The sequence below is a fragment of the Alexandromys fortis genome, unplaced genomic scaffold (assembly GCF_014885135.2).
Source record: "Alexandromys fortis isolate MF-2015 unplaced genomic scaffold, M_Fortis_MF-2015_v1.1 scaffold_167, whole genome shotgun sequence".
NCBI classification, from domain to species: domain Eukaryota; kingdom Metazoa; phylum Chordata; class Mammalia; order Rodentia; family Cricetidae; genus Alexandromys; species Alexandromys fortis.
Window position 1 is genome coordinate 143,756 of NW_026068050.1, and position 23,923 is coordinate 167,678.

Consider the following 23,923-nt stretch of genomic DNA (forward strand, 5'->3'; position numbering starts at 1 on the left):
AAGAGGTCACCAGATCTTATTGTAGATGGTTGTGAGTTGCCATGTGGGTGCTGGGAATTGAACTCAGGACCTCTGGAAGAACAGCCAGTGCTCTTAACCTCTGAGCCACCTCTCTAGCCCCATGTTATTGTTGAGACAGGGTTTTGTGTAGCTCAGGCTGGCCTCAAACTTGCTATATATCAGAGGGTGGCTTTGAACTTCTGATCCTCTGTGGAAGCTGCAGGCATGTACCAGTTTATGAGGTGCTGGGAACTGAATGCAGAGTTTTGTGTGCAGTATGTAAGCATTTTACTAACTGAGTTGCACCCTCAGTCTCCTGATCTGTTTTGTTGAGACAGGAATGGTCTTGCTACATAGCTCAGGCTGGGCTTGAGATTCAAGACATTCTTTTAGCTTCAGCCTGTAATAAAGGGACCACAGTCATGAGCTACTACGCTGAACCTGTGTTTTCCTTATAGTATAACTATATATGTGAAAATATATATGTGGTTTTAATTACCAAATCTGTAAGTTATGAATATATGTGGTGAACATCCTTTAACAAAACTAAAGGGAGAGCTAGGTGGTGGTGGCACACTTCTTTAATCCCAGCACTAGGAAAGCAGAGAGAGGCAGGAGGATCTCTGTAAATTCAAGGCCAGTCTGGTCTACAGAGCAAGTTCCAGGACAGCCTGGACTACACAGAGAAAGCCTGCCTTGGAAAATAAAAAACAAACAAGCAAACAAAAATACCAAAAATGAAAAACTAAAGGGAAACTTGGAGCTAGAATGAAGACAAATCCTATACTCTCAACCGCTTGGGGAGAAGGAAGCAGGAGGGGGATGGTAGGTTTGGGACTGTTTTAGGCTAAATAAAGACTTCTTGTTTCAAAGACAAAGCAGGGTGTGGCTACTTAATGAGTTCCAGTGTCGCCCAGGGCTAGATAGCAAGATTCTATCCCAGACAAGCTGAGCCCCCACTAGCTGGCATTCCTGAAATCCACCATAAGGTAACCGAATAGAAAGAAACAGTCTAGTGGGCTATCCCAGTGTAGGGGTGCACGCTTTGGATCCCAGCACTCAGGAGGCAGAGGGAGGTGCATCTCTGAGTTTCAGGCCAGCCAGGGCTGCACAGTAGGACTTTGTCTCACAAAAAAAAAAAAAGAAAGAAAGAAAGGAGGAAGGAAGAAAGAAAGGAAGGAAGGAAGGAAGGAAGGAAGGAAGGAAGGAAGGAAGGAAGGCAGGCAGGCAGGCAGGCAGGCAGGCAGGCAGGCAGGCAGGCAGTCAGTCAGTCAGTCAGTCAGTCAATCTGGAGCTAGGCACAGTGGATCATGTCTGTAATCTCTTCCTTGAGCAAGCTTTGAGATGAGGCTCTGTATCATACCAAAGATGACCTGGCATTTTCAGGGTCAGGATGTGGTGGGTGAAAGACAGAAGGTACAGGAGTTAATTTGATGGTGTTGTCTGCATAACTTCTTACCCTTCCATTGTCCCTACAACAATCCTCCCATTCTCTAGAGCGAGGCAAGCGGCGGCCACAACTGCTAGCATAGCCCCAGCCCGCAGCTCCCTAACAACTGTCATACTTCCCTTAGTTCCTCCTACTTATTTTTAAAAGTAAGCTAATTCAGACACCCTTGAGGATGCAGGGAGCACTAGATGTGGTTCTTGATTACCACATCCTGTATCTACCAAGAAGTTGGTCACGTACCAAACCCACACGCTGACCCACCTTCCCAAGAGGAAAGAAGACAGGAAAGACGAGGAGATTATCAATCCTTACCTGGCAGTCATAAAAAGGGTGTCCCCGCCAGCACATCACATCCAAAACATAGTAGGTCTGGTTCACTTCACTGTAAATGCAGTCCAGGATGGTGTAGTCTACAGATACAAGGAAGAAAGTCAACACAGAACTCAAAGATAGTGTTCCATCCACCATGATGGGAGGAGCCCATCTTAACAATCCTTAGGACTTGTGGCAACTGTCAGCACTAAAGATGGTGGGCTCATCAAGGAGAGAATCCTGCATAGCCCTTTCTAGATACCTGGCATAGCAGAAGTCTAGAGATCACACTTTAGCCAAGTGGGCATTCTAAACAAGTTGGGACATTTATTTACTTTTAAAGAAGCTCAGATTTTATTTTGCTTTTATTTTTTTTAGTTTTTCGAGACAGGGTTTCTCTGTAGCTTTGGAGCCTGTCCTGGCACTAGCTCTTGTAGACCAGGCTGGCCTCGAACTCCCAGAGATCCGCCTGCCTCTGCCTCCCGAGTGCTGGGATTAAAGGTGTGCGCCACCACCGCCCAGCCTATTTTGCTTTTTTTTTTTTTTTTTTAAAGATAAGCTTTATCTTTAAACTCCTGATCTTCTTGCTTCCATCTTCCAAGTGCTACAGGCAGGCACCATCAAACCCGCTCTTTTACTGTTTTAAGACAGGACTGCACGCTGTAGCCCAGACTGGCCTCAAACTCACAGCAGTCCTACTGTCCCTGACTTCCTTGCAGCCACTCTAGCCTATTTTTGTTGTGTGTGTTTGTGAAAGGCTTTGCTATTATCCAAGCTTTCACTGACCTTCTGAGGGACTGGACACAGCCACATCTGGCTTACAATTACTTTTCATGTTCTTATTGTAAGTGCTGCGCTATGTGAGGAATATCAAGTAGAACTCGTCACTTTCTTCAAGGAAATAGATATAAGATGATCACAGAAAGAGACAAGAGCTAAGTCACCAACATAAACTATCAACAATAGGAGTTGGCAGGCTACATTGCCTCTTGCCTGTACTCCCTGCCCTTGGTAAGCTGAAGCAAGAGGATGAGGAACTTTTTTCTTTCTTTTTTTGCTTTATTTATTTAATTTGTGTGTCTGTGTGTGTGTGGTTTTTTTGAGATAGGGTTTCTCTGTGTAGCCCTGGCTGCCCTGGACCTCACTCTGTAGACCAGACAGCCTCCAACTCACAGAGATCTGCCTGCCTCTGCCTCCAGAGTGCTGGGATTAAAGGCATGTGCCACCACCACCAGGTGAGGATCAGGAATTTAATGTCATCCTTAGTACATGATCAACCTGATCCTTACATGAACCTCCATCATAAAAAAAAAAAAAAAAGAAAGAAAGAAAAAGAGGAAAAACAAAACAAAACAGAGAAGGCTACCCTTACTAGAGAAAACAGAAGAAATCTTCAATGAATCTGAGCAGGAAGAGAATAGAGCAGGGTTTGGGCCTCAGCTTTGCCAGTTCCACTCAAAACAACCAATACATTATTTAATCCTAGTCCACTTACTAGGGCCAGGTAGGAGAACAGCTAAGTAGGAAAATGACAAAGAAGAAAGAATTGGACTGGGAAACCTCAGCAACAGCTCACTGTGTCATTACAATTGACAGTCTCTCAGGGACCTTTACAGGAGAAAGAACTGTAGTAATGGGCCAAGGCATGATCTTCATTCAGAGATATACTACATAGAGGGCCTCACAGGGCTGCATTTTATCATGGAATCGAGGAGACCTGACCCTGAGGGGAGGAAGCGTTCAAAGTGGGTCATTAAAACAACTAACCAGAAGTCTGCTTTGTGCTTTCACACAGAAAGCTGTGGATGCTCTGATGGTGAGGCCTCAGGAGAGGGTTTTTCCCTGTCTCCTAAAGCCCAAGTCCTTTCCCTATGGATTTCCAGCATTAACCAGGGCGCGAGAGTAGGAATGGGGTCATGGCCTCGTCCTTGGAGAGTTAACAGGGATAAACAAGAAAACCAACAGCAAAAAAAAAAAAAAAAAAAAAAAAAAAGGAAAAAGAAAACCAACAGCAGCTGGCCCTGAGACTATCAAAATCAATGACAGCTGGGCCATGGTAGTACATGCTTTTAATCCCAGCACTCGGGAGACAGAGGCAGGCAGATCTCTGTGAGTTTGAGGACAATCTAGTCTACAGAACTAATGTTGTAGGACAGCCAAGGCTACACAAAGAAACCCTATCTTGAAAAAAAAAAGACAGTTCATATTTTATAGAAACTCACATAGAATTTTTACAAATGTAAACTCTGCCTAATTCTATACAATAAAGAAGGGACCTACCTCACCCATACCTAAGGGCAAGAGCATTAGACAACTTGACCCAGGGAATACCCATGAAAGTCAAAGAGGTCTTGTCCTGCCAACTTTCAGAAGGGTCAAAGTGAAAAGAAAGAAGGTTGTGACTATCAGCAGCCTGGGATACAAAGCAGCAGAGGTGCACAGAGATGGGCTAACAGAACCTCCTGCTCTAGATGGACAACCTTGAGATCACCAGGGCCAACAGGCCCTTCCACTATGTTCTGTCTGCCTATAACTAGAGGACTGAGTCCCTCTATCCTCAATAGAGGATAAGTGTAACTGCTTATGGATCAAGTCCTACAGAACATTGTCTTCTAGGTGTGGAGGAGAGAGACTAACAAAGCCAAAGACAAGATTTTGGATTCATTGGAACTGGAAACCAACTAGTAGTTTTTACTCCAGTTCCACATTAGATTCAGGAGCAGCCAGCTCCACCCAGTGCCTCTACAAGACTCAGCTGAGTGTGAATCAACCCTGGCTCTCACTTTGCTTGGTCTGCTTCTAACCCAATGCCCTCCACCTCTCCAGCTGGCTTGGCTGGCTCCTAGAGTCCCATTTTAACATTGGGTGTCTACTTTCCCGATTCATGTATCCACCCACTATCCCCAGGCATTCACTCATTTCATCGCCTGACCTTCAGACCCAGGATGTGCACACACCTGCTCCTGCAATCCATCTCCAGGCTCCAAGGGTGCATTGATTAACCCTGGGAATCAACCCAAACATGTCAGAGGTCCACCCCCAACTTCCTTGGGTTCACTCAAAACTCATGGCCCCCACACTGAAGCATCAGAAACATCCCACTCTTCCCACCATTAACTGAAATGCTAATTTCAGCATCTGGTTTGCTTTCTGCTTTTTCCTATGGAGAATATTTGCAAAGTTTTAAATTTTGTTCTATCCCAGAGCCTGTTGAACAGACCGCCTGTTAAAAACAAACAATAGTAAAACATGGAGTCAAAGGATGTAACTTCATTGTTAAAGTGTTTGTCTGAGAAGCACAAAGCTATGGGTTCAATACTCAAAAATATTCAACATTCAATAAAGTAATATCATTCTTAGCCACAGAGTAATTTGAAGTCAAGCCTGTGAACCATGATATTGTCTCATAAACAAAACTATGGTGCTGGAGCAATGACTCAGAAGTTAAAAACAGTGATTGCTTTTTCAGAGAACCCAGTTCAATTTCCAGCATCCACATAGCAAGTCACAGTAGTTTATAGATTTAGTGTTAGGGGGTCTGACAAACTCTTTTGGCTTCCAGAGCCACTGTATGCAAGTGGTACACAGATACACATACAGGAGAAATATCCACACACACAAAATAATAAAATATAAAAAAATTAATAGAAAAAAATACCCAAACAAAAAATACCTAGCCAGGCAAGATACTATCTTGTACTAGTAAAGAAAATTGCAAATGAACGGCACATAATGACGCATGCTTATAACCTATTGCTTGGGAAATAGATCAAAGGTTTAGAGTTCAAGTCTTGATTACACAGCAAGTTTGAAGATAGCCTGGGCTATACAAGACTTACTTTTTTCTTTAAATGACAATAACTTAGTAAATAACTACACATAGTGGTACATTCTTATAATCTCAGTTTGTAATCTTAGCACTAGGGAGGCTAAGGCAGGAAGATTGGGAGGTTGGAGCCAGCCTCAATTACATGGTGTGCTGGGTAGTTTTATGTCAACTTGACATAAACTAAAGTCATCTTTGAGGAAGGAACCTTGATTTTAAAAATGCTTCCTTGGGCTGGAGAGATGGCTCAGAGGTTAAGAGCACTGGATGCTCTTCTGGAGATCCTGAGTTCAGTACACAGCAATTACATGGTGGCTTACAATCATCTGTAATGAGATCTGATGCCCTCTTTTGGCATGAAGGCATGCATGCAGACAGAATACTGTATCCACAATAAATCTTAAAAAAAAAAAATGCTTACTGCCAGGAGGTGGTAGTACACTGCCTTTAATCCCAGCACTTGGGAGGCAGAAGCAGGTGTATTTTTCAAGGCCAGCATGGTCTACAAAGGAAGTTCCAGGATATTCAGGGCTATACAGGGAAACCCTGTCTCAAAATTCCAAATAAGCCAGACAGTAGTGGGTGCACACCTTCAATTCTCAAACTTGGGAGGTAGAGGCAGGTGAATCTCAGTGATTTCAAGACCTGCCTGTTAAACTCTACAAAGTGAGTTCCAAGCGAGTTCCAGGATAGCCAGGACTGTTACACAGAGAAATTCATCACGAAAAACTGAAGAAGAAGAAGAAAAAAAAGGAAGGAAGGAAGGAAGGAAAGAAGGAAGGAAGAAAAGGAGGGAGGGAAGGAGGGAGGGAGAAAATGCTTCTATAAGATTGGGTTATCAGCAAATCTTTAGAGCATTTTCTTAATTAGCTGTTGATGGTGAGTGGTGTTACCCCTAGGCTGGTGGTCCTGGGTTCTATGAGAAGGCAGGCCAAGCATGCCAGTACGCAGCACCCCTCTACAGCCTCTACATCAGCTCCTGCCTCCAGGTTCCTGCCCTGTTTGAGCTCCTGTCCTGGCTCCCTTAAATGATGAGCTACAATGCAGAAGTGTAAGACAAATAAGCTCTTCCTCTCAACCTTGCTTTTAGACCTAGTGTTGCATTTTAATTGTAAGTTTTATTATTAAATATGTTGCATGTACATGGGCATGTCCTACAGCACATGTGTGAAGCTCACAAGACAACTCTTAGGAGTTAACTTTCTAACTTTCACTGTGGGCTCAATCTCAGGTTACGAGGAGTTGGCAAAAAGCCCTTTTACCTACGGAATTGGCTGGCTAGCCCCTGAAGCCTCAGAGGTCCTTTGTGATTGAGCTCCAGCACCAAAGAGATAGTGGGAGAGAAAGACCAAAAAACCAGTAAATACATATCATAGGTAGGTACCTTTGGCTGTTGTTGAGTTTCTCCTGTTGCCTCCTGGCAGAAGGGAAGAAAACCTATTGACACAGTAGCCACTCTTGGTGTAGGCGCTGGTTGAACCCTGTAGAGAGAAAGCTGCCATTCTCATTAGGCATTCACAGATGGCCTTGACTCTTGCTTCTCTACTACAGGGCTGTCATAGCGCAAAGATGGTCAGCAAAAGTCTCTTCCAGCAGGAAAGCACTCTGAGGCCAACGTCAGACACAGAGGTGTGGCTGATGAAAATGGGAAGCAAATATACACTTGTCACATAGTAGGCTTGCTGGTGTTAGAGGCAAGAAGCAGTTACTTACCCTGGAGGCCACGATAAGGGCTCTTTTCCCAACAGGACACACAACCACAATCCATTCTTGCCCCAAATCTGAAGGGACGTCAATTAACCACTCAGAAAGCATCAACTAGGAACACAAAAATGGTGTTAAAAGATCAGCAAGAATATATAATTCAAACATCACAAGAACAAAGCATTAACATCTTACACATGTAATACAAATACAGCTAAAAGCTGAGGGCAGAGGTACTTCCATGCCAGGTGCTCTAAGAAGCAAGCTGATCTCCAGCATAACCGACAGATGCAAGGCATTTACTGGTGACTTGGCATCTGCCCTTACTGCCTGACCTCGAGGCCTAAAGGTCTATAACTATTATATTCTGGGTTTGCATGTCAGGAATGAATACTCATCCTGAGTCATGCTCAGACTTGAGCATCATTTCCCAAATTGACATGCCACACATTATGATAAAAGATTTTATGGAGACAGGCATGGTGGTATAGGCATATAATCTCAGTTACTTGGGAAGCTCAGGTGGGAGAATTGTCTAATTCACAGTTTGCCTGGACAATTTAATGACATGTTTCAATTTTTTTTTTTTTTTTTTTTTTTTTGGTTTTTCGAGACAGGGTTTCTCTGTGGTTTTGGAGCCTGTCCTGGAACTAGCTCTTGTAGACCAGGCTGGTCTCGAACTCACAGAGATCCGCCTGCCTCTGCCTCCCAAGTGCTGGGATTAAAGGTGTGCTCCACCACCGCCCGCCCATGTTTCGAATTTTTAAAGTTGGCCTTAACTCATTATGTAGGTGAACATGACTCTGAACTTATGATCCTCCTGGCTCCACCTCCTAAATGTTAAAGTTGCAATCCTGAACTGGCAGTGGTGGCTCACATCTTTAATCCCAGCACTCAGGAGGCAGAGGCATGTGGATCTCTGGTCTACAGAGCTAGTTCCAGGACAATCAGGGCTACAGAGAAACCCAGTGTGTGTGTCAGGGGAGTCCAGCATATTACATGCATGTAGTACACAAAACTCATGCAGTCATAGACATAGTCACAGTTTACAAAAATAATTTGAGCTGGGCGGTGGTGGCACATGCTTTTAATCTCAGCACTAGGACAGAGTTAGGCGCATCTCAGTAAACTTGAGATTAGCCTGGTCTACAAAGCGAGTTCCAGGACATCTAGGACTATTACACAGAGAAACCCTGCCTCAAAAAAACAAATAATAATATAATAATTCGAGCATGATTGCCAGTATTTGCTGAAAGAGCTATTAACTCAATAGAAAATACTTTAAAAACCAGGTGTGGCCGGGCGGTGGTGGTGCACGCCTTTAATCCCAGCACTTGGGAGGCAGAGGCAGGCGGATCTCTGTGAGTTTGAGACCAGCCTGGTCTACAAGAGCTAGTTCCAGGACAGGCTCCAAAACCACAGAGAAACCCTGTCTCGAAAAACCAAAAAAAAAAAAAAAAAAAAAAAAAGGTGTGGTGGTATATGCTTTTCATACCAGCACTAGGGAGGCAGAGGCAGGAGAATCTCTGAGTTTGAGGCAAGTCTGGTCTACAGAGTGAGTTCCAGAAAAGAGATATATACAGAGAAACCCTGTTTTGAAAAACCAAAGGAAAAAAATTTAAAAAGATAAAAGGTATTTTCATATAAGAAAGTTAACAATAGATCAGGCTACTGCCTAAGTGTATACCTAGGATATGACCCTATCCTTCTTCTGAGTATATTCTGGGACTCTCACAAAGAAGGCTATTAAATTTTATTTATAGTGGCAATATCCAAACTTCCTGTATTTCTGTGATCTACAGTTCTGTTTACAAAGCGTAATCTGTTCCACATGCCTTAGGAATTATCCTATTGGGGCTGGAGAGATGGTGTAAAGGTTAAGAGCACAGGCTGCTCTCCCAGAGGACCTGGGTTCAATTCTCAGCACCCACATGGCAGCTCACTGCTGTCTGTAACTCCACTCTAGGGGATCTGGCTCCTTCGCATGGACATACCTGTAAGCAAAACACTAATACACATAAAATAATAATAAATTATAAAAAAAAAAAGTAATCATCCTGTGATCCCGTTTAACTTTCCCGCAACTGGTTTTTACTCTATTTTATATATTATATGAATATTTATTTGCATGTATGTCTGTGCTCCACATCCATGACTGATGCTCAAGAATGCCAGAAAAGGGTATCGGATCCCAAGACTAGAGTTACAAACTGTTGTGAACTATCATGTGGGTGCTAGGAATTGAATTCAGGTCCACCGGAAGAGCAGCTAGTGTCTTAACTGCTGAGCATTCTCTCCAGCTCCTCCTAGCAATTTCTTAAAAATCATCAAAACCCATCAAAATCCTATGTATGGCTAACATAAAGGAAATGAAAGGCAACTCTGTTCTGAACAGTCCATGTCTAGACTCTTGATGTGCCATATACTTTCCTCTAGTTCCTACATATCTGTCTCCTTTCTAAGTTTTAAGAGGAAGCCTCTATTTCTCTTAAAGGCCCTATCATGCTGCTTCTGATCTGACAGATTGTCCTTTTGATGGTTTTCAACCTCACAGCCCAGTCACGGCCCCCAGAGTTTTCAGTATCTCTTTCCTAATAAAGCTTATTTCTGAAGGGTCTCAGCTTCTTCTTCTACCAAGCCTGCTATTCTTCAATTCCTCCTAACACCTACAATACCAACCTGCCCATTTGTGCAATAGTGGTGTGACTGCTACAGGAGTAACCAACTTAATCACATTCGAGGTATGGGCTACAGGAGGGAATCTATGCATGGTAATATAAACCTCAATCCGAGATAAATGGCCACAAAAGTCATAGGCTCTGGGGAAGAGACTTATTACTCTTTTTTTTTTTTTAAGCTAAACTAACATCATGTCCAACTGCCTTCTAACTCTCAACAGTTATACAAACAAACACTACTTTTAAGTCTTTTTGTTTGTTTGGTTTCTGCTTTTTGGTTTTTGTTTTTTTTTTCCAAGAAAGGATTTCTTTGTGTAGTCCTGGCTGTCCTGGAACGAGGTATGTAAACTAGGCTGGCCTCAAACTCACGGAGATCTGTCTGCCTCTGCCACCCAAGTACTGGAATTAAAGGTGTGCCACCACCACCTGGCAACTACTTTTAATCTTAATCGGAGAATGATGGAGTGAATGATGGTTGGTGGTTAAAGGTGTTGAGAATAAGTGACAGTTGAATGTTCAGTTCTAAAACAGACATTTACACCTCCCTTCTAAGGCTTAGGGAACATCTTGGATGAGGAAACAGAAAGAATGGAGAAGGGCTATGAAATGCTATCTTCAATTTTATGGGCATGAATAACCATTATAATCATGAACTCACAGAACCTGCCGTTTCTTTGCACAAGGCCAACAAAAGACTGGCCTTGGCAACAAGGTCTACACACACACACACACACACACACACACAGAGAGAGAGAGAGAGAGAGAGAGAGAGAGAGAGAGAGAGAGAGAGAGAGAACTGGAGGCTATGGATAGATTCTGGGAATGGGGAATCAATGTCTTCAGATACAAACCCACTAGTAAGCCCACCAGGCTCCAATGCATATCATAGTTCCAAATATAGATACGGGGATGACTTTGGTTAAATGCAGCAGGTCACAAAACAAAAAGACCTAAATCTGGGGGAAGGATTTGTAGGGAGGAGGGGAGTTGAAGAAGTGAAAGGGGTATGAGAAAGGATGAAGAGCAAGCAGAAAGCATTATATAGCCATATGAAATTATAAACAAATAAATATAGCTAATAAAATACTTCAAAACAGAAAATTAATGTCTTAGAATTGAATAATGGCTGCCCAGTCCTGTGACTATACTAAAAAAAAAAAAAAAAAAAACAGAATTGTAGTATTCTTTTCCTTTCTGTCTCTCTCTTGAAATTGAATTTCATACTGTAGATCAGGCTGATCTGTCATTTATTATATAGCCTAGGCTGACCTTCAACCTCTGGCAATCCTTGGCTAAGGTCTTAACCTTTCAACTAAATGCTAAAATTTACAGATAAGTGCTACCGTACCTGGTTCAAGAATTTTATTTTCGTATAGCAAACTTACTTATAGCTACACTTCCTCTAAGAGTATAGGAGCACTTGGTAGTGATAGTGTATGCCTTTAATTCTAGAACTCAGGAGGCACAGGCAGGCAGATCTCTTGAATTTGAGGCCAGCCTGGTCTACAGAGTGAGTTCCAGGATAGCCAGGGATACTCAGAGAAACCCTGTCTCAAAACAAACAAAAAGAATTTTCTTTCTTTTTTTTTTTTTTTAAATTTATTTATTTTATTCACATTGGTGTTTTGCCTTCGTATATGTCTGTGTGAGGGTGTTGGATTGCGTGCAGCACTACATCTACCTTCATCAGTGTCTCCAGTCAGCTAGCAGAACTTTAAGCCAGCTCTGCTACCATCATTCTCTCTACAAATACACCAGCAATTCCTATTCATTAGCCTTGCCCATCCCCATTTTTAGTTTGTTTTTGTTTTCGAGACATAGTTTTTCTGTGTATCAGCCTTGGCTGTCCTGGAACTCGCTTTGTAGACCAGGCTGGCCTCGATCGAACTCATAGCCACCTGCCTCTGCCCATCAAGTGCTCAAATTAAAGACATGTATGACCACCCAATGCCCATCCTTTTTCTTCCTTTGTTTTTTTGAGACAGGGTTTCTGTGCCTAGCTTTGGAGCCTGTCCTGGCACTTGCTCTATAGACTGCCCACCCTCTTTTTATAGCAGCATTTATTTGGTGGGTTTTGAGTGTAAACCTTTGGAACACTCACTTGATTAGCATAGCGTTTTGGTAACTTCTTGCCAGGGTCAATGTCCATTTCCTCATCATCTTTCTTATCTTCTTCCCCACTCTCCATCCCCGTCCAGTCATCTTCAGCCAGTCTTCTAGCATGGTTCACATAGTCCAACCGCTTGCTGGAGGAGAAGATAAGGTCAGGTCTATGCGTACTATACAAAGATATCCTACAGCATAGAGATGTCATTCAGTTAAAGGATGACAAATTTGGAAGTGACTAGGGAAATCTGGTGGGGGTAAGAAATAACAAAACTTCTTTTGTAAGGTTAAACTAGTGACTGTCACCTCACAGTTCCTAAGCAGGGGCAGGAAAAGTGGCTCAGCGGTTGGGAGCATGACTGCTATTCCAGAGGACCTGGGTTCAATCCCCAGAGCCCACATGGCAGGTCAGAGCTGTCTGCAACCCAGGATCAGACACCCTCACATAGACATACATGTAAACAGAATACCAGTGCACATAAAATAAAAATAAATTATTTTAAAAATGTTCAAAGTAAACCATCCTTAGAGGAATTTCCAAGACTCACTAGCTGAATAAGCTAAACCCACATTACCCCACTGCACTCCAGATGAGAAACATTTCCTGCCTGGCAGACTCATCAAAAGCCCAGAGATGGGAAGGAGGAAACACTAAAGGCAGTGAGAAGTTCACAGCAAGAGACACTTCTGGGGCATTCCACTTCAGACAGCATGTTGATCTTGTTTGACTTTCAAAAGAAGCTACTTGGCTTAAGACTTGACATCTTTGCTGGTGTGGTGGTATACATTTTTGATCCCAGTACCCCAGAGACAGAGGCAGGTGGATCTCTGGGAGTTCAGGAAACCTCGTCTATATAGTGAGTTCCAGAATAGCTACATAGTGAGACCCTGTCTAAAAAAGGGGAAAAAAAAAAAAAAAAAANAAAAAAAAAAAAAAAAAAAAAAAAAAAAAAAAAGCACCAAGAGCCTGGTTTGTCCCAGCAGTGATGGGACACACCTTTAATTTTAATCCCAGCACTCAGGGGCAGAGGCAGGCAGATCTCTGAGTTTGAGGCCAACCTGGTCTACAGAGCAAGTTCTAGGACGTCCAGGGCCATACAGAGAAACCCTGTCTCAAAAATGCCAAAAAGAAAACAGGGAAAGAAAGGAGTGAGTGGGGCTGCAATCAGCAAACAACTCAGAATTTATCAGGGACTGCCTGTGTTAAGCCCATCTACTGGCAGTGCTATGCAAAATGCAGACGCTATGCAAGTGGTACAGCTGTGGCTAGTTCCTTCCAATTCGCTTTTCCTTAAGTTAGGACTCCAAAGAGGCCAAAGATGCACTGAGAACAAAGGACAGGCCTTGACCTCAGAGAGCACAGCCTAACACACACCTATGTTGCCCTTTTCCTGTTTGTTCATTTTAGCATTTAGAATTAAATGTAGGGAAAACATTTCCACCGATTCTCTGTAGAATTAACTTGAACTTCCAAGGGCACTACAGAAACATTTGGACTGAAGGCAGATGGGAAAGCCATACCAAGACCATCATCAGAGTGAGTGAGAAGCCACACATAAGCAATACAGGGAATGTGGGAGCAGAAGTCTAAATTGCAAAGTTCAGTAGTGTTGCCAGGAAAAATAGAAAAATGTAATCAAATAAGTGAGCTTTTGCTTCAAAAGTTCAGTTTTTTCTTCTTTTTTTATATGCAGAAAATGTACGGATAAAAGATAAATACCTGTGACAGAATTTACCCACCCAACCTTGTGGACAGGAAATACCTGTCTGTGAAGGGGTTCTATGGAGACCAGCCTAGTAGACAGGAATACCAGTCTGTGCAGGGGTTCTATGGAGACCAGCCTAGTAAACAGGTATACCCATCTGTGCAGGGGTTCTACGGAGAGAAGCCTAGCAGACAGGAATACCCTTCTGGGCCTGGGTTCTATGGAGAGAAGCCTAGGGGACAGGAATACCCTTCTGGGCAGGGGTTCTATGGAGAAAAGTCCAGTGGCCTGTGAATGATTCACAACTCCCAGCATAAAGAAGCCATGGAGTTGAAGCACCCTTACGATTTCTGTAGTTCTAGCAACTGGCGGCGCCGCTCACTTTGCTCCAAGGAACTGTACTTGGACTTGTATTGGGATAAGCGAGGGTGTGGGGCAGCCGTGCTGTTCAGTTCTTGAGACACAGAAAAGCTACCAGCTAGGGCCTGACTCAGTTCTTCCATCTTCCCTAGAAAGGAAAACATAAAACGGCTCATTTATTTATTTCATCTTTTGATAATAAGGCAGTTATAATTTAACAGAAAAATCTCACTTAACCAAAATTAGTTATTTCTGTGGAGGGAAACAAAAGATAAATGAGTTATATATTAGTCATAGTAATGTTATTTTCTATTAGTACGTCAATAACAGAAAGTTTAATAGCTGAGGGAATAAATCTAAACACCAATCATTAAATAAAGCTCCTTTATTGCCTTTTTTCTGCTTCTCATCACAATAAGCTACCCCGAACAGCCAGTGATGTGAAAGAGCATCTTAACTTGGTTCCTAAATAGTTCTAAATATAATTCTGATGATATTTTTATTTATTTTTCACCATGTAATCCTGGCTGGTTTCAAACTTATATAGACTTGCCTCTGCCCCCAGGTGCTGAGATTAAAAACAGTCTACAAAGAAGCTTAAAAAGAATGAAGGAAGGAAGGAAGAAAGGAAGGAAGGAAAAGAAAGAAAGAGAGAGAGAGAGGGAGGGAGGGAGGGAGGGAGGGAGGGAGAGAGAGAGAGAGAGAGAGAGAGAGAGAGAGAGAGAGAGAGAGAAAGAAAGAAAGAAAACAAGCAAGCCGGGCGGTGGTGGCGCATGCCTTTAATCCCAGCACTCAGGAGGCAGAGGCAGGCGGATCTCCATGAGTTCGAGGCCAGACTGGTCCACAAGAGCTAGTTCCAGGACAGGCTCTAAAGCTACAGAGAAACCCTGTCTCGAAACACAAAACAAAACAAAGAAAAGAAAGGGCTGGAAAGATGGCTCAGAGGTTAAGAGCACTGGCCGCTCTTTCAGAGGTCCTGAGTTAAATTCCCAGCAACCACATGGTTGCTCACAACCATCTGTGCTGAGATCTGGCGCCCTTCTCTGGTGTGCGGGCATACATGGAGGCAGAATGTTGTATACATAATAAATAAATAAATCTTTAAAAAAAAAGAAAAGAAAAGAAATAAAAAGCTAACTAAGACACCACTCCTGGGAATATACCCAAGGACTCTATTTGCTACTCCAGAGAAACACGTATTCTATGTTCATTGCTGCATTAGTCACAACAGCAAGGAAATAGAACCAGCTTAGATAGTCAACAGAAGAGATAATGAGAATGCAGCATACAATAACCAGGTAGGGCACATCGAGAGAGAGAGAGAGAGAGAGAGAGAGAGAGAGAGAGAGAGAGAGAGAGAGAATATGGCATATCTACTCAGCTATAAGGAAAATGTATGGATCTGTAAAGCAAAATTTTAAGTGAGCAATGAAGACTTAGTAAGATAAAAATTGCATGCTTTCTGTCATATGTGGATGCTGTTAATATTTGTATTATTAGTAAATAAAAGGACATGGAGATGGGTATAGGTAATTGAACTAGATAAGAGCTCACAGGAGGGAAGCAAGATGTGTTGAAAAAGGTGTTTGGGAAGGGAGCTACACAGATGGCTCAGCAGTTGAGAGCACTGGCTTCATGTGAAGCATGGTGGTGCATCCCTTTGGTTCCAATACTTGGGAGGCAGAGGCAGGTGGAGTTCTGTGAGCTCAAGGACCAGTCTAGTCTACAAAGCTTTTTCTTGCTCCCCACCCTGAGACAGGGTTTCTCTGTGTAGAAGCTCTGGCTGTCCTGGAATTTGCTTTGTAGTTTGTAGACCAAGCTGCCTCCTAAGTGCTAGGATTAAAGGTGTGCACCAGCCTTTAAAGCCTTTAAAGAGTACTGGCTGCTCTTCCAGAGGATCCGGGTTCCACATAGTGGTTACTGAGCATCTGTAAAGCAGTTCCAGGGAACTGGAGCCCTCTTCTTTCCCCCTAGCAGTGCACCCATGTGGCGCACAGACATGCAAGCAAAACACCCGTACACGTTTTCTTTTAAATGTGCATACATGACACATAAAAATAAACGGGGGAAAAAGGATGGGAATATACTTCCGTTGGTAGAGCACTTGCCCAGTATGCACCGAATTTGCACCAGGCCTTGGGTTTGAAACCCAGGAGGAAAAAAGAAAAAGAAAGACAGCAGCAAGCTGCATTTATATATCTTTTTTTTTTTTTTTTTTTTTTTTTTTTGGTTTTTCGAGACAGGGTTTCTCTGTGGCTTTGGAGCCTGTCCTGGAACTAGCTCTGTAGACCAGGCTGGTCTCGAACTCACAGAGATCCGCCTGCCTCTGCCTCCCGAGTGCTGGGATTAAAGGCGTGCGCCACCATCGCCCGGCTTGCATTTATATATCCTTAGGACATTAAGAGTGCTTCCTTTAGAAAATGTGTTAAGTGAAATACTATCAGTGTGAATTTAAGGTTGTGTATCAAAGTATTTGTAATACAACTGGGAATATTAGGATAATTACTGAGCTCCACCCCCCCCCAAGGCATCCTCAATAGTATGCCACTGAAACCGACCCTAACGGTACACTAGAGGGTGGCACAGGGTGGCACACGCCTGCAATGGCAGTAAGACTGAGGAAGGAAACGAACTCCCGAGTGTAAGGCCCACGGAAGCCTCTTCCCTAGTCTGACAGATGCTCCCTCAAGGCGGCCGCGGACTCTGCCGTCCTCCCTGTCAGTACCCCCCCCCCCCCCCCCCCCCCTCTCCCCCCCCTGATGGGGTCATCTGTCTCTAGCTCACCCTGCCACACAATAATATTCCTCATGAGTTCAGGTCAGATTCCCTGGCATACAACGGCAGAAATATGGCCAAACCCGACATCCTAGACTGGTTGGCCTCTCCGGGTAGCGACTGGAAAGGCAAAGTATTGGGTGATGGGAAGAAGTTACAGCTAACTTCTTTTTTTTTCCCAGGAAGCGGACTTGGCCAAACTCAAGACTTACCGCACCGAGGAGTCAGTCGCGCACGCAGCCTCCGCCTCCACGAACTGACCAATTAGCCGCCCTAGCGGAGTTAGACCCGCCCCCCCAGGAGTGGCAACCAAGCTTCCGGTTCCGCCTACCGTGGTGCATCGCGGGAGTTGAGTGGCGACAGGCCATTACTTCCGCCCTGAGTACGGGATTGATGTTTATGCGCCGGGAAGAGCCAACAGATTTGGTGTTTGTTCCGAACTCTGCGTAGATGGTTAGCGAAGCAGAGGCTTCACTCCTGAGCACAAACTTGTCCCGGGTCCTTGGGCCAACAAAGCCCTGACTTCGTTGCCGTCACCTCTCCGGGTCTGCCCAAGCTCTAGCACTGCGCCCACAGCTTGCCTTTGTCTTGCTTGTGTGGTTTTCTGAATGGCATTCAAGTTTCGAACTAAAAGATATTCTTTCCCCATTCTCCTTTCTAACTGCGTGGAAAGGAACCTGGCTTGGATCTTGTTAGTTAGCGTTCAGAGATCCTAATAAAACCAATAAACGGTGTCTGCACGGTAAGATTTTTGCTAGGGTGTAAAATCTACAGAGCGAGTTCCAGCTCCAAAGCTACAGAAAAGCCCTGTCTCGAAAAACCAAAAACAAACCAAAAAAAAAAAAAAAAAAAAAACCGTCACCACGACTTGCTTACGGAATGCTTACGATGAGCCAGGTGTATTGCTTTACTCAATTTACTCTTCAGTGAACAGGAGTCTGCCTCTGGGGATATATCTCCGTAGGGTGTTTTCTAGCATGCACTAACGCCTGCATTCTACCCCCAAGACCACTTAAATTCGTAGTGGTACCTACCTGTAATCCCAGCATCAGGAGGTAGGCAGATAGAAGCAGGAAGGACAGAAGTTTAAGTTCATCCTCCACTACATAGCGATCTAGAAGCCATTCTGGGCTACATGAGACCCAGTCTCTGTAGGTTTTGGGGTTTTTTTGCTTTTTTTTTTTTGTTTGTTTGTTTGTTTGTTTTTCAAGACAGGGTTTCTCTGTGTAACAGCCCTGGCTGTCCTTGGACTTTCTTGGTAGACCAGGCTGGCCTCAAACTCAGAGATGCCCCTCCCTCTGCCTCCCAAATGCTGGGATTAAGGGTGTGTGCCACCACACAGCTCTTGATAACGTTTTAATTTGCTGAATGTTTGTCACATAACTAAGTTATCCATTACTATCATAACTATCCAATAGAAACAAGTTATCAAAAGTTGGTACATGTTGAGTGTAGACAAATCCAAGATGAGGACTGGAGAGACGACTCAGCTATTAAGAGCAATTGTTGCTCTTGCAAAGAAGACTCAGATTTAATTCCTAGCACTTACAAGGCAGCTCACATTGCCAGCAAAACACTCAAAATTAGAAAAAACACACACACACACACACACACACACAAGATGCCTATCTCTTGGATATATAACACCATCCATTTGCATGGGAGCTCCAGGCACCCAAAATTGTATGGAGACCCTGTTTTTAAATTTTTCCTTATTTGATGAATAAATATTAAACTCCTGCATTCAATATTAGAAACTTACAGAGTATAAAACATAAACGGCCCATCCTCAAAAAGGAGGGACAAGCCGGGCGATGGTGACACACGCCTTTAATCCCAGCACTCGGGAGGCAGAGGAGGCAGGTGGATCTCTGAGAGTTCGAGACCAGCCTGGTCAACAGAGCTAGTTCCAGGACAGGCTCCAAAGCCACAGAGAAACCCTGTCTCGAAAAAACAAAAAAAAAACAAAAAAAAAAAAAAAAGGAGGGACAAAATATCACTGGGTAGTGGTAGCACACACCTTTAAACCCAGCACTTGGGGGGCAGAGACAGGCGGATCTCTGTAAGTTCAAGGGCAGCCTGATCTAGAGATAGTTCCAATACATCCAGGACTTTAAAAAAAAAAAAAAGAAAAAGGTGGCAAAATATACATGTATAAAAATATAAAAATAAACCAGGAATCAGGTTGTGGTGACCTTGGACTGTAACCCTAGCACTTGGGAGGTGGAGGCAGGATAGGCATTCAACCTGGGCCACCTGTCTCAAAGTAAACTAACAGAAATTCTAAGCGAAAGTGCTTGGACCCACCCAGCTTTAGACTTTGGCTTTTATTTTGAGATAGGGTCTAGTTCTATAGCCTAGACTCCCCTCAAAAGTGAGTTCGAGACCAGCCTGGTCTATAGAGGGTCCAGCCTCTATATGAGTTCGTACGCTCCAGGGTAGGGACATGTGGATTAGAAATGTTATTAGGCAAGAAGAACAGATATGAAAGAAATACAGAGACATAGGATAGTACCAGGAGGGCAGCCCAGTGAATACTGAATCCAGAATACGCCACGTTTATTTTGTATTTGCTTGACCACGACAGATGTCACCCCAACGTATGGCTATGACAATAGAGTAAGTTCCAAGATACCCAGGAATATTACACAGAGAAACCCTGTCTCAAAAAGCAAACAAACAAAAAAGCAAAAGAACTAGGCTATAACTTAGTGATACAGTGTTTGTATAGCAAGCACGAATAAAAAGACATAAATGGACTACTGTTGCTAAGAGATGCCGTAAATACCTCTGGGCAAAGTGGCCACAGCTATTATTTTTTTAGATTTATTTATTCTCATTTTATGTGTATGAGTGTCTGCCTGAATATATGTACGTGTACTGTGTGTATGGCTGATGCTCACATAGGTCGGAAGGAGGAATCGAATCCTTGGAACTGGCATTACAGATGGTTATAAGCTACCGTATGGGTGCTAGGAACCAAACCTTAAGTTTCTTGGCAAGAAAAACAAGTGCTCTGAACTGCAGAGCTCTCTCTCTCTCTCTATGCCATATTTATGTAACAGGGTCACATACCTTAGCACAACTGACTTCATGGTGGAAGTGCAATTCATGCTATAAAACAGCACATAGCACCACCAGCCAAAGTAAAAACAAAGACGTAATCCATCAAAGTCCATCGTTCCGGGAACATCTCTAAGTGAAATAACCTTGTTTTATTGGCTTCTATAGTACTGCTTCTGGCTGTTCTTTTTAACTGAAGTGTGTCAACCTGGAACATGGTTTTTGTGTTCAAAAGTTCACCCTGAGAAAGGTCTGGGGGCTACACCAGGATCCCAAGCACCCAATGTAGTCACGTTCGCTGGTCGGCTAATAAATACTTTCTATTGGCTTAAACCTATGTCTGAGCAGTCTTCTCTGGTGAATCCCCAAATCATTTATGACAACCAAACATCCTAGCTGAGCCATCTCTCCAGATCATTCTTCATTCTTTAAGAAGTATTAATTTTGTGTGTGTGTGTGTATACACAAGTAAGTGCGGATGCCTGAAGAGACGGGAGGTATTTCATGCCCCTGGAGCTAGATTTATGGATAAAGTCTGACAAACTGGTCCTCTGTAAGAGTAGAGCAGGCTCCCAGCATCTGAGCCATTTCTCTGTTCTCACTTTCAGCAGCGGTGAGAGTCGAGCGAGACAGGGTTGCTCTGTGTAACCCTACCTGTCCTGGAACTCGCTCTGTAGACCAGGCTGGCCTCGAACCCCTGCCTCTGCCTCCCGAGTGCTGGAATCAAAGGACTGTGCCACCACCACACAGCTCCAGTTCTGTTCCTACCACCGCTTACCTTGAGTATCACCTTGTTATCCACTCCCCAGAGGCGTGTTCTCTTTTTGACACTTGATCTTACCTCTACCACTCTTCTGAAATGGTCTCCTGTAACCCAGTCTGGGCTCAAATTTCTGATCCTTCAGCCTCCACTTCCCAGGTGGTGGTATTAAAGGCACACAACACCACATCAACCTTTTTGTGTGTTTTGTGTGGGGAGGCATTTTGCTTGCAAGTATGTCTATGTGCCGTGTGCATGCCCGGAGGAGGACACTGGAGCCCTTGGAACTGTTGTAGTTTCTGGGAAAACAGCTGGTACTCCTGACTGCTGAGTTATCTCTTCAGCCTTTTGTTTTGCTTTTTGAGACAGTCTGGCTGAGTAGCCTTGGCTGACCCCAAACTTGCAGTGTTCCTCCTGTCATTACCTCCCAGATACTTAGTGGACACCACACCAGCTCTAACTTTTTATATAGCATCCTGTTGAGACCAGTCATTGCCTACTATTGCTACTGGTTTGGAAACTCAAGCTGAGACTCTTGCATACCTTTTAAAAGCTGGCTGTGCTGACATTGGCAGTCTCTTAAAAGGGAGTAGCCTAATTCATTTATTATGCAATCAAATACTCTGACCCATCTTCCATTATCATCTGAAAGGTGGAGAGTAACTGGTCTATTTAAGTGGGTTGTTGGAAGGGTTATATAGGTTAATACATATTACCTACTTAAAACTGGGTCTAATATTTGGAAGCATCTCATGGTACCTTCCCTGTTTATTGTTTGCTTGTTTTAACTTATTTTGTGTGAATACACACACCACACCACACATGCGGATTCTAGGAATAAACTCAGGTTGTCAGGCTGAGCAGCAAGAATTCTCCCATTGAGCCATCTTACCTGGCACCTTAATGCCTCCACCTAGTGAAGTAGAGAAAACACATAAAACCTAAGCCTTGTTGTCCTGCGGTGGTGGTACACACCTTTAATCCCAGCACTCAGGGCCGCCAGGGATATTCAATGAGACCCTGTCTCGAAAAACAAACAAAAAAAATCCTTATCAGTGCACACTGTAATCCCAGCACTGGAGACGCTGAGGCAGGAGGATCACTTCAAGTTCCAGACCTGCCTGAGTTGTATATCAAAACCTGTGAAAAATAAAAGCACTCTCACCCCAAAAATGAACTTAATAGGCTGGGCTCTGTATTCTATTTCGTCTAGGCTAAAACTTGATTCTCTCTTCACCAATTTTATTGTTTTGTTTTTTTTGCTTCGTTTTCGCAGTTGGGGTTAACATCGAACCTATGACCTTGCACATAAGACTAAACACACACTTGACCACTCCTAAGAACATCTGTTTTCAGGAACCTCCCAGATCACTTCTAACCACTAGCTGGCCAAGCTACAGGGTGATCATTTCCTTAGGCAAGCAAACACTCCAGGCCTTTAATATGGTATTTCCTGGGGCTGGACTATCAACAGGAAGTCTTGTGGATAAAAACTCTGCCAAAACATTCATTCCGGGAAAAGGACTGGTGACAAATCTGCTCAGCTTGTCCAACACCGTGCAGCCTCCATGTGAGGCTCCCGCGGCAGACCTCACGCCTACAATCCCATTCCCACTCTTAGGGTTCATGAGCTTGTACGGTCAATAGAAACTTAGGTAAGAAGCCAAGTATTTACACTTAACAAGGTGGTAGGGGCATTTATTGGCATAAGTTAAAGATTTCTTTAAATGAGAGATTTCTTAACATTCAAGTTGCACCACTTTATATATAAAAACAAAACAACAACAACAACAAAAAAAAAACCCAATTCTCCATCTGTTCAGTCCTATTTCAAGACGATAAAGCAAAGGAGGAAAGGGGTAACGTCCTGCTTCTGCACACCAAGTTTAAGGCACAAGCAGCTAACAATCCCCAGTGCAATACAAAACTGCTTCTCACTGACTCCTAAGACAGTCCTTTAATTATCAGTTCAAATTCGAAGAAAATTTCCCGGAACACAAAGGGCGATTCCTCCCATCCCCGGGTCAGTGACCTGTAGTTGCCACGGGGAGAATCCTCGCTAGGCATCCAGATCAAAGTCATCGCGTTCCTCATTGTACTCCAGCACGTGCCGCTTAATCTTGGACGAGTCCACCCAAGTGACAAAGTCCTCCATGCTGCGAGTGACGAGAAAGGCGGGATCGGTGACCACGTCAGGGCCGACGCGGACGTGACCCTGTTCCACAAAGGCCACAGCAGCCTGGAGATGCTGCGCCATGCGGAGCTTGAGGAGCAAAGTGGGCAGGCGGCGGCGGCAGAAGGACGAGGCTGTGACGGAGTCGCAGAGTTCGAGCGAGCCGCGCGTGGGCACCAGGCCGAGAGCGTAGAGCTTGTCCAACAGCGCCGCCGTGGCGCGCACACGAAACGGGTCGCGTTCGGGGAGGTCGCGCAAGCGCCGCGCCAGCTCGCGCACGGCGCGGCTCAGCTGGTTGTAGCGCGTGTACTCCTCGCGCCGCTGGAGCCCGTACCGCCGCAGCACGCGCAGCTCGTGAAGGTTGTGGTCGGTGACCTCCCAGTTCAGGAAGTCCACCTGCTTCAGCAGCTTCTGCTCGTGGAACTTGAGCTTCCGCACCATCGTGGAAAGAGCCCGAGAAAGCTGAAAGCACGCAGAGAACGCAGCACAACTTCCGCCTCGGCGCGGGAAGACCCCCGCCGCCCACTCCTCTGAGCCAATAAAAAGAAAGCTGAACACCACGCCCCCATTCCATTTTTTAATTGGTCCAACTTGGAACTTCCTGTCGGGGGAAAGGCCAGAGGGGAGGTCGGGAGGGCGTGTCCTGCGAAGGCGGTCGCGCCTCGTAGCCGCGGGTGGGGAGGGACGGGGCTGTCAGGTCGCCTAGTTCTTCTACAATTTTATCTCAGGTACCGGTCTTTAGTGACTCCCAAGAGAGTTCCCTTCAAGTTCCCGTCAGTTTCGGGAGAGCGGAGTGTCTGCTTTTGAGGGAATTTACTCTGCTAAAAGATGGGTTAGAACTGTGCGAACTTCTCCGCGCCAGCGGTCCCTAGGACTGGCCAAAAGTCCACCCCGGCCAGCATGGAGTCTATCACTGATCTGGGAAAGGAATTCTCTCCTTGACAAATAGTACTGAGCAGCGCCAAACCTATGGCATGCCCGTTTCCTGGTCGTTTCCTAGACGCATGGAA

At 44.3% G+C, this 23,923-nt stretch overlaps 2 protein-coding genes across 3 annotated transcripts in view; both read right to left on the reverse strand.

Moving 5' to 3' along the window:
• Positions 1 to 17,210, reverse strand: part of Snupn (snurportin 1) — a 33,533-nt gene extending 16,323 nt beyond the window's left edge. Inside the window, exons 1-6 of one of the 2 annotated variants that reach the window (XM_050119406.1) lie at positions 17,130 to 17,210; positions 14,128 to 14,290; positions 12,072 to 12,216; positions 7,302 to 7,406; positions 6,973 to 7,069; positions 1,763 to 1,860 (exon numbers count right to left, since the gene is read on the reverse strand). In XM_050119406.1, the coding sequence (XP_049975363.1) occupies positions 1,763 to 1,860; positions 6,973 to 7,069; positions 7,302 to 7,406; positions 12,072 to 12,216; positions 14,128 to 14,285 (603 nt within the window). In that variant the 5' untranslated portion in view covers positions 14,286 to 14,290; positions 17,130 to 17,210. Of the gene's footprint in view, positions 1 to 1,762; positions 1,861 to 6,972; positions 7,070 to 7,301; positions 7,407 to 12,071; positions 12,217 to 14,127; positions 14,291 to 16,926; positions 17,033 to 17,129 lie in introns of those variants that run through there. The other variant, XM_050119405.1, reaches the window with a different exon arrangement.
• A 5,212-nt stretch (positions 17,211 to 22,422) lies between these two features.
• Positions 22,423 to 23,459, reverse strand: Imp3 (IMP U3 small nucleolar ribonucleoprotein 3). The gene has a single exon (XM_050119407.1). The coding sequence runs from the start codon at positions 23,352 to 23,354 to the stop codon at positions 22,800 to 22,802; it is 555 nt and encodes a 184-aa protein (XP_049975364.1). The 5' UTR covers positions 23,355 to 23,459; the 3' UTR covers positions 22,423 to 22,799.
• Positions 23,460 to 23,923: the final 464 nt, after the last annotated feature.

What these genes read in the sequence shown, in the direction of transcription:
- Imp3 (XM_050119407.1), bottom strand. Translation starts at nt 23,354, where the DNA reads ATGGTGCGGAAGCTCAAGTTCCACGAGCAGAAGCTGCTGAAGCAGGTG.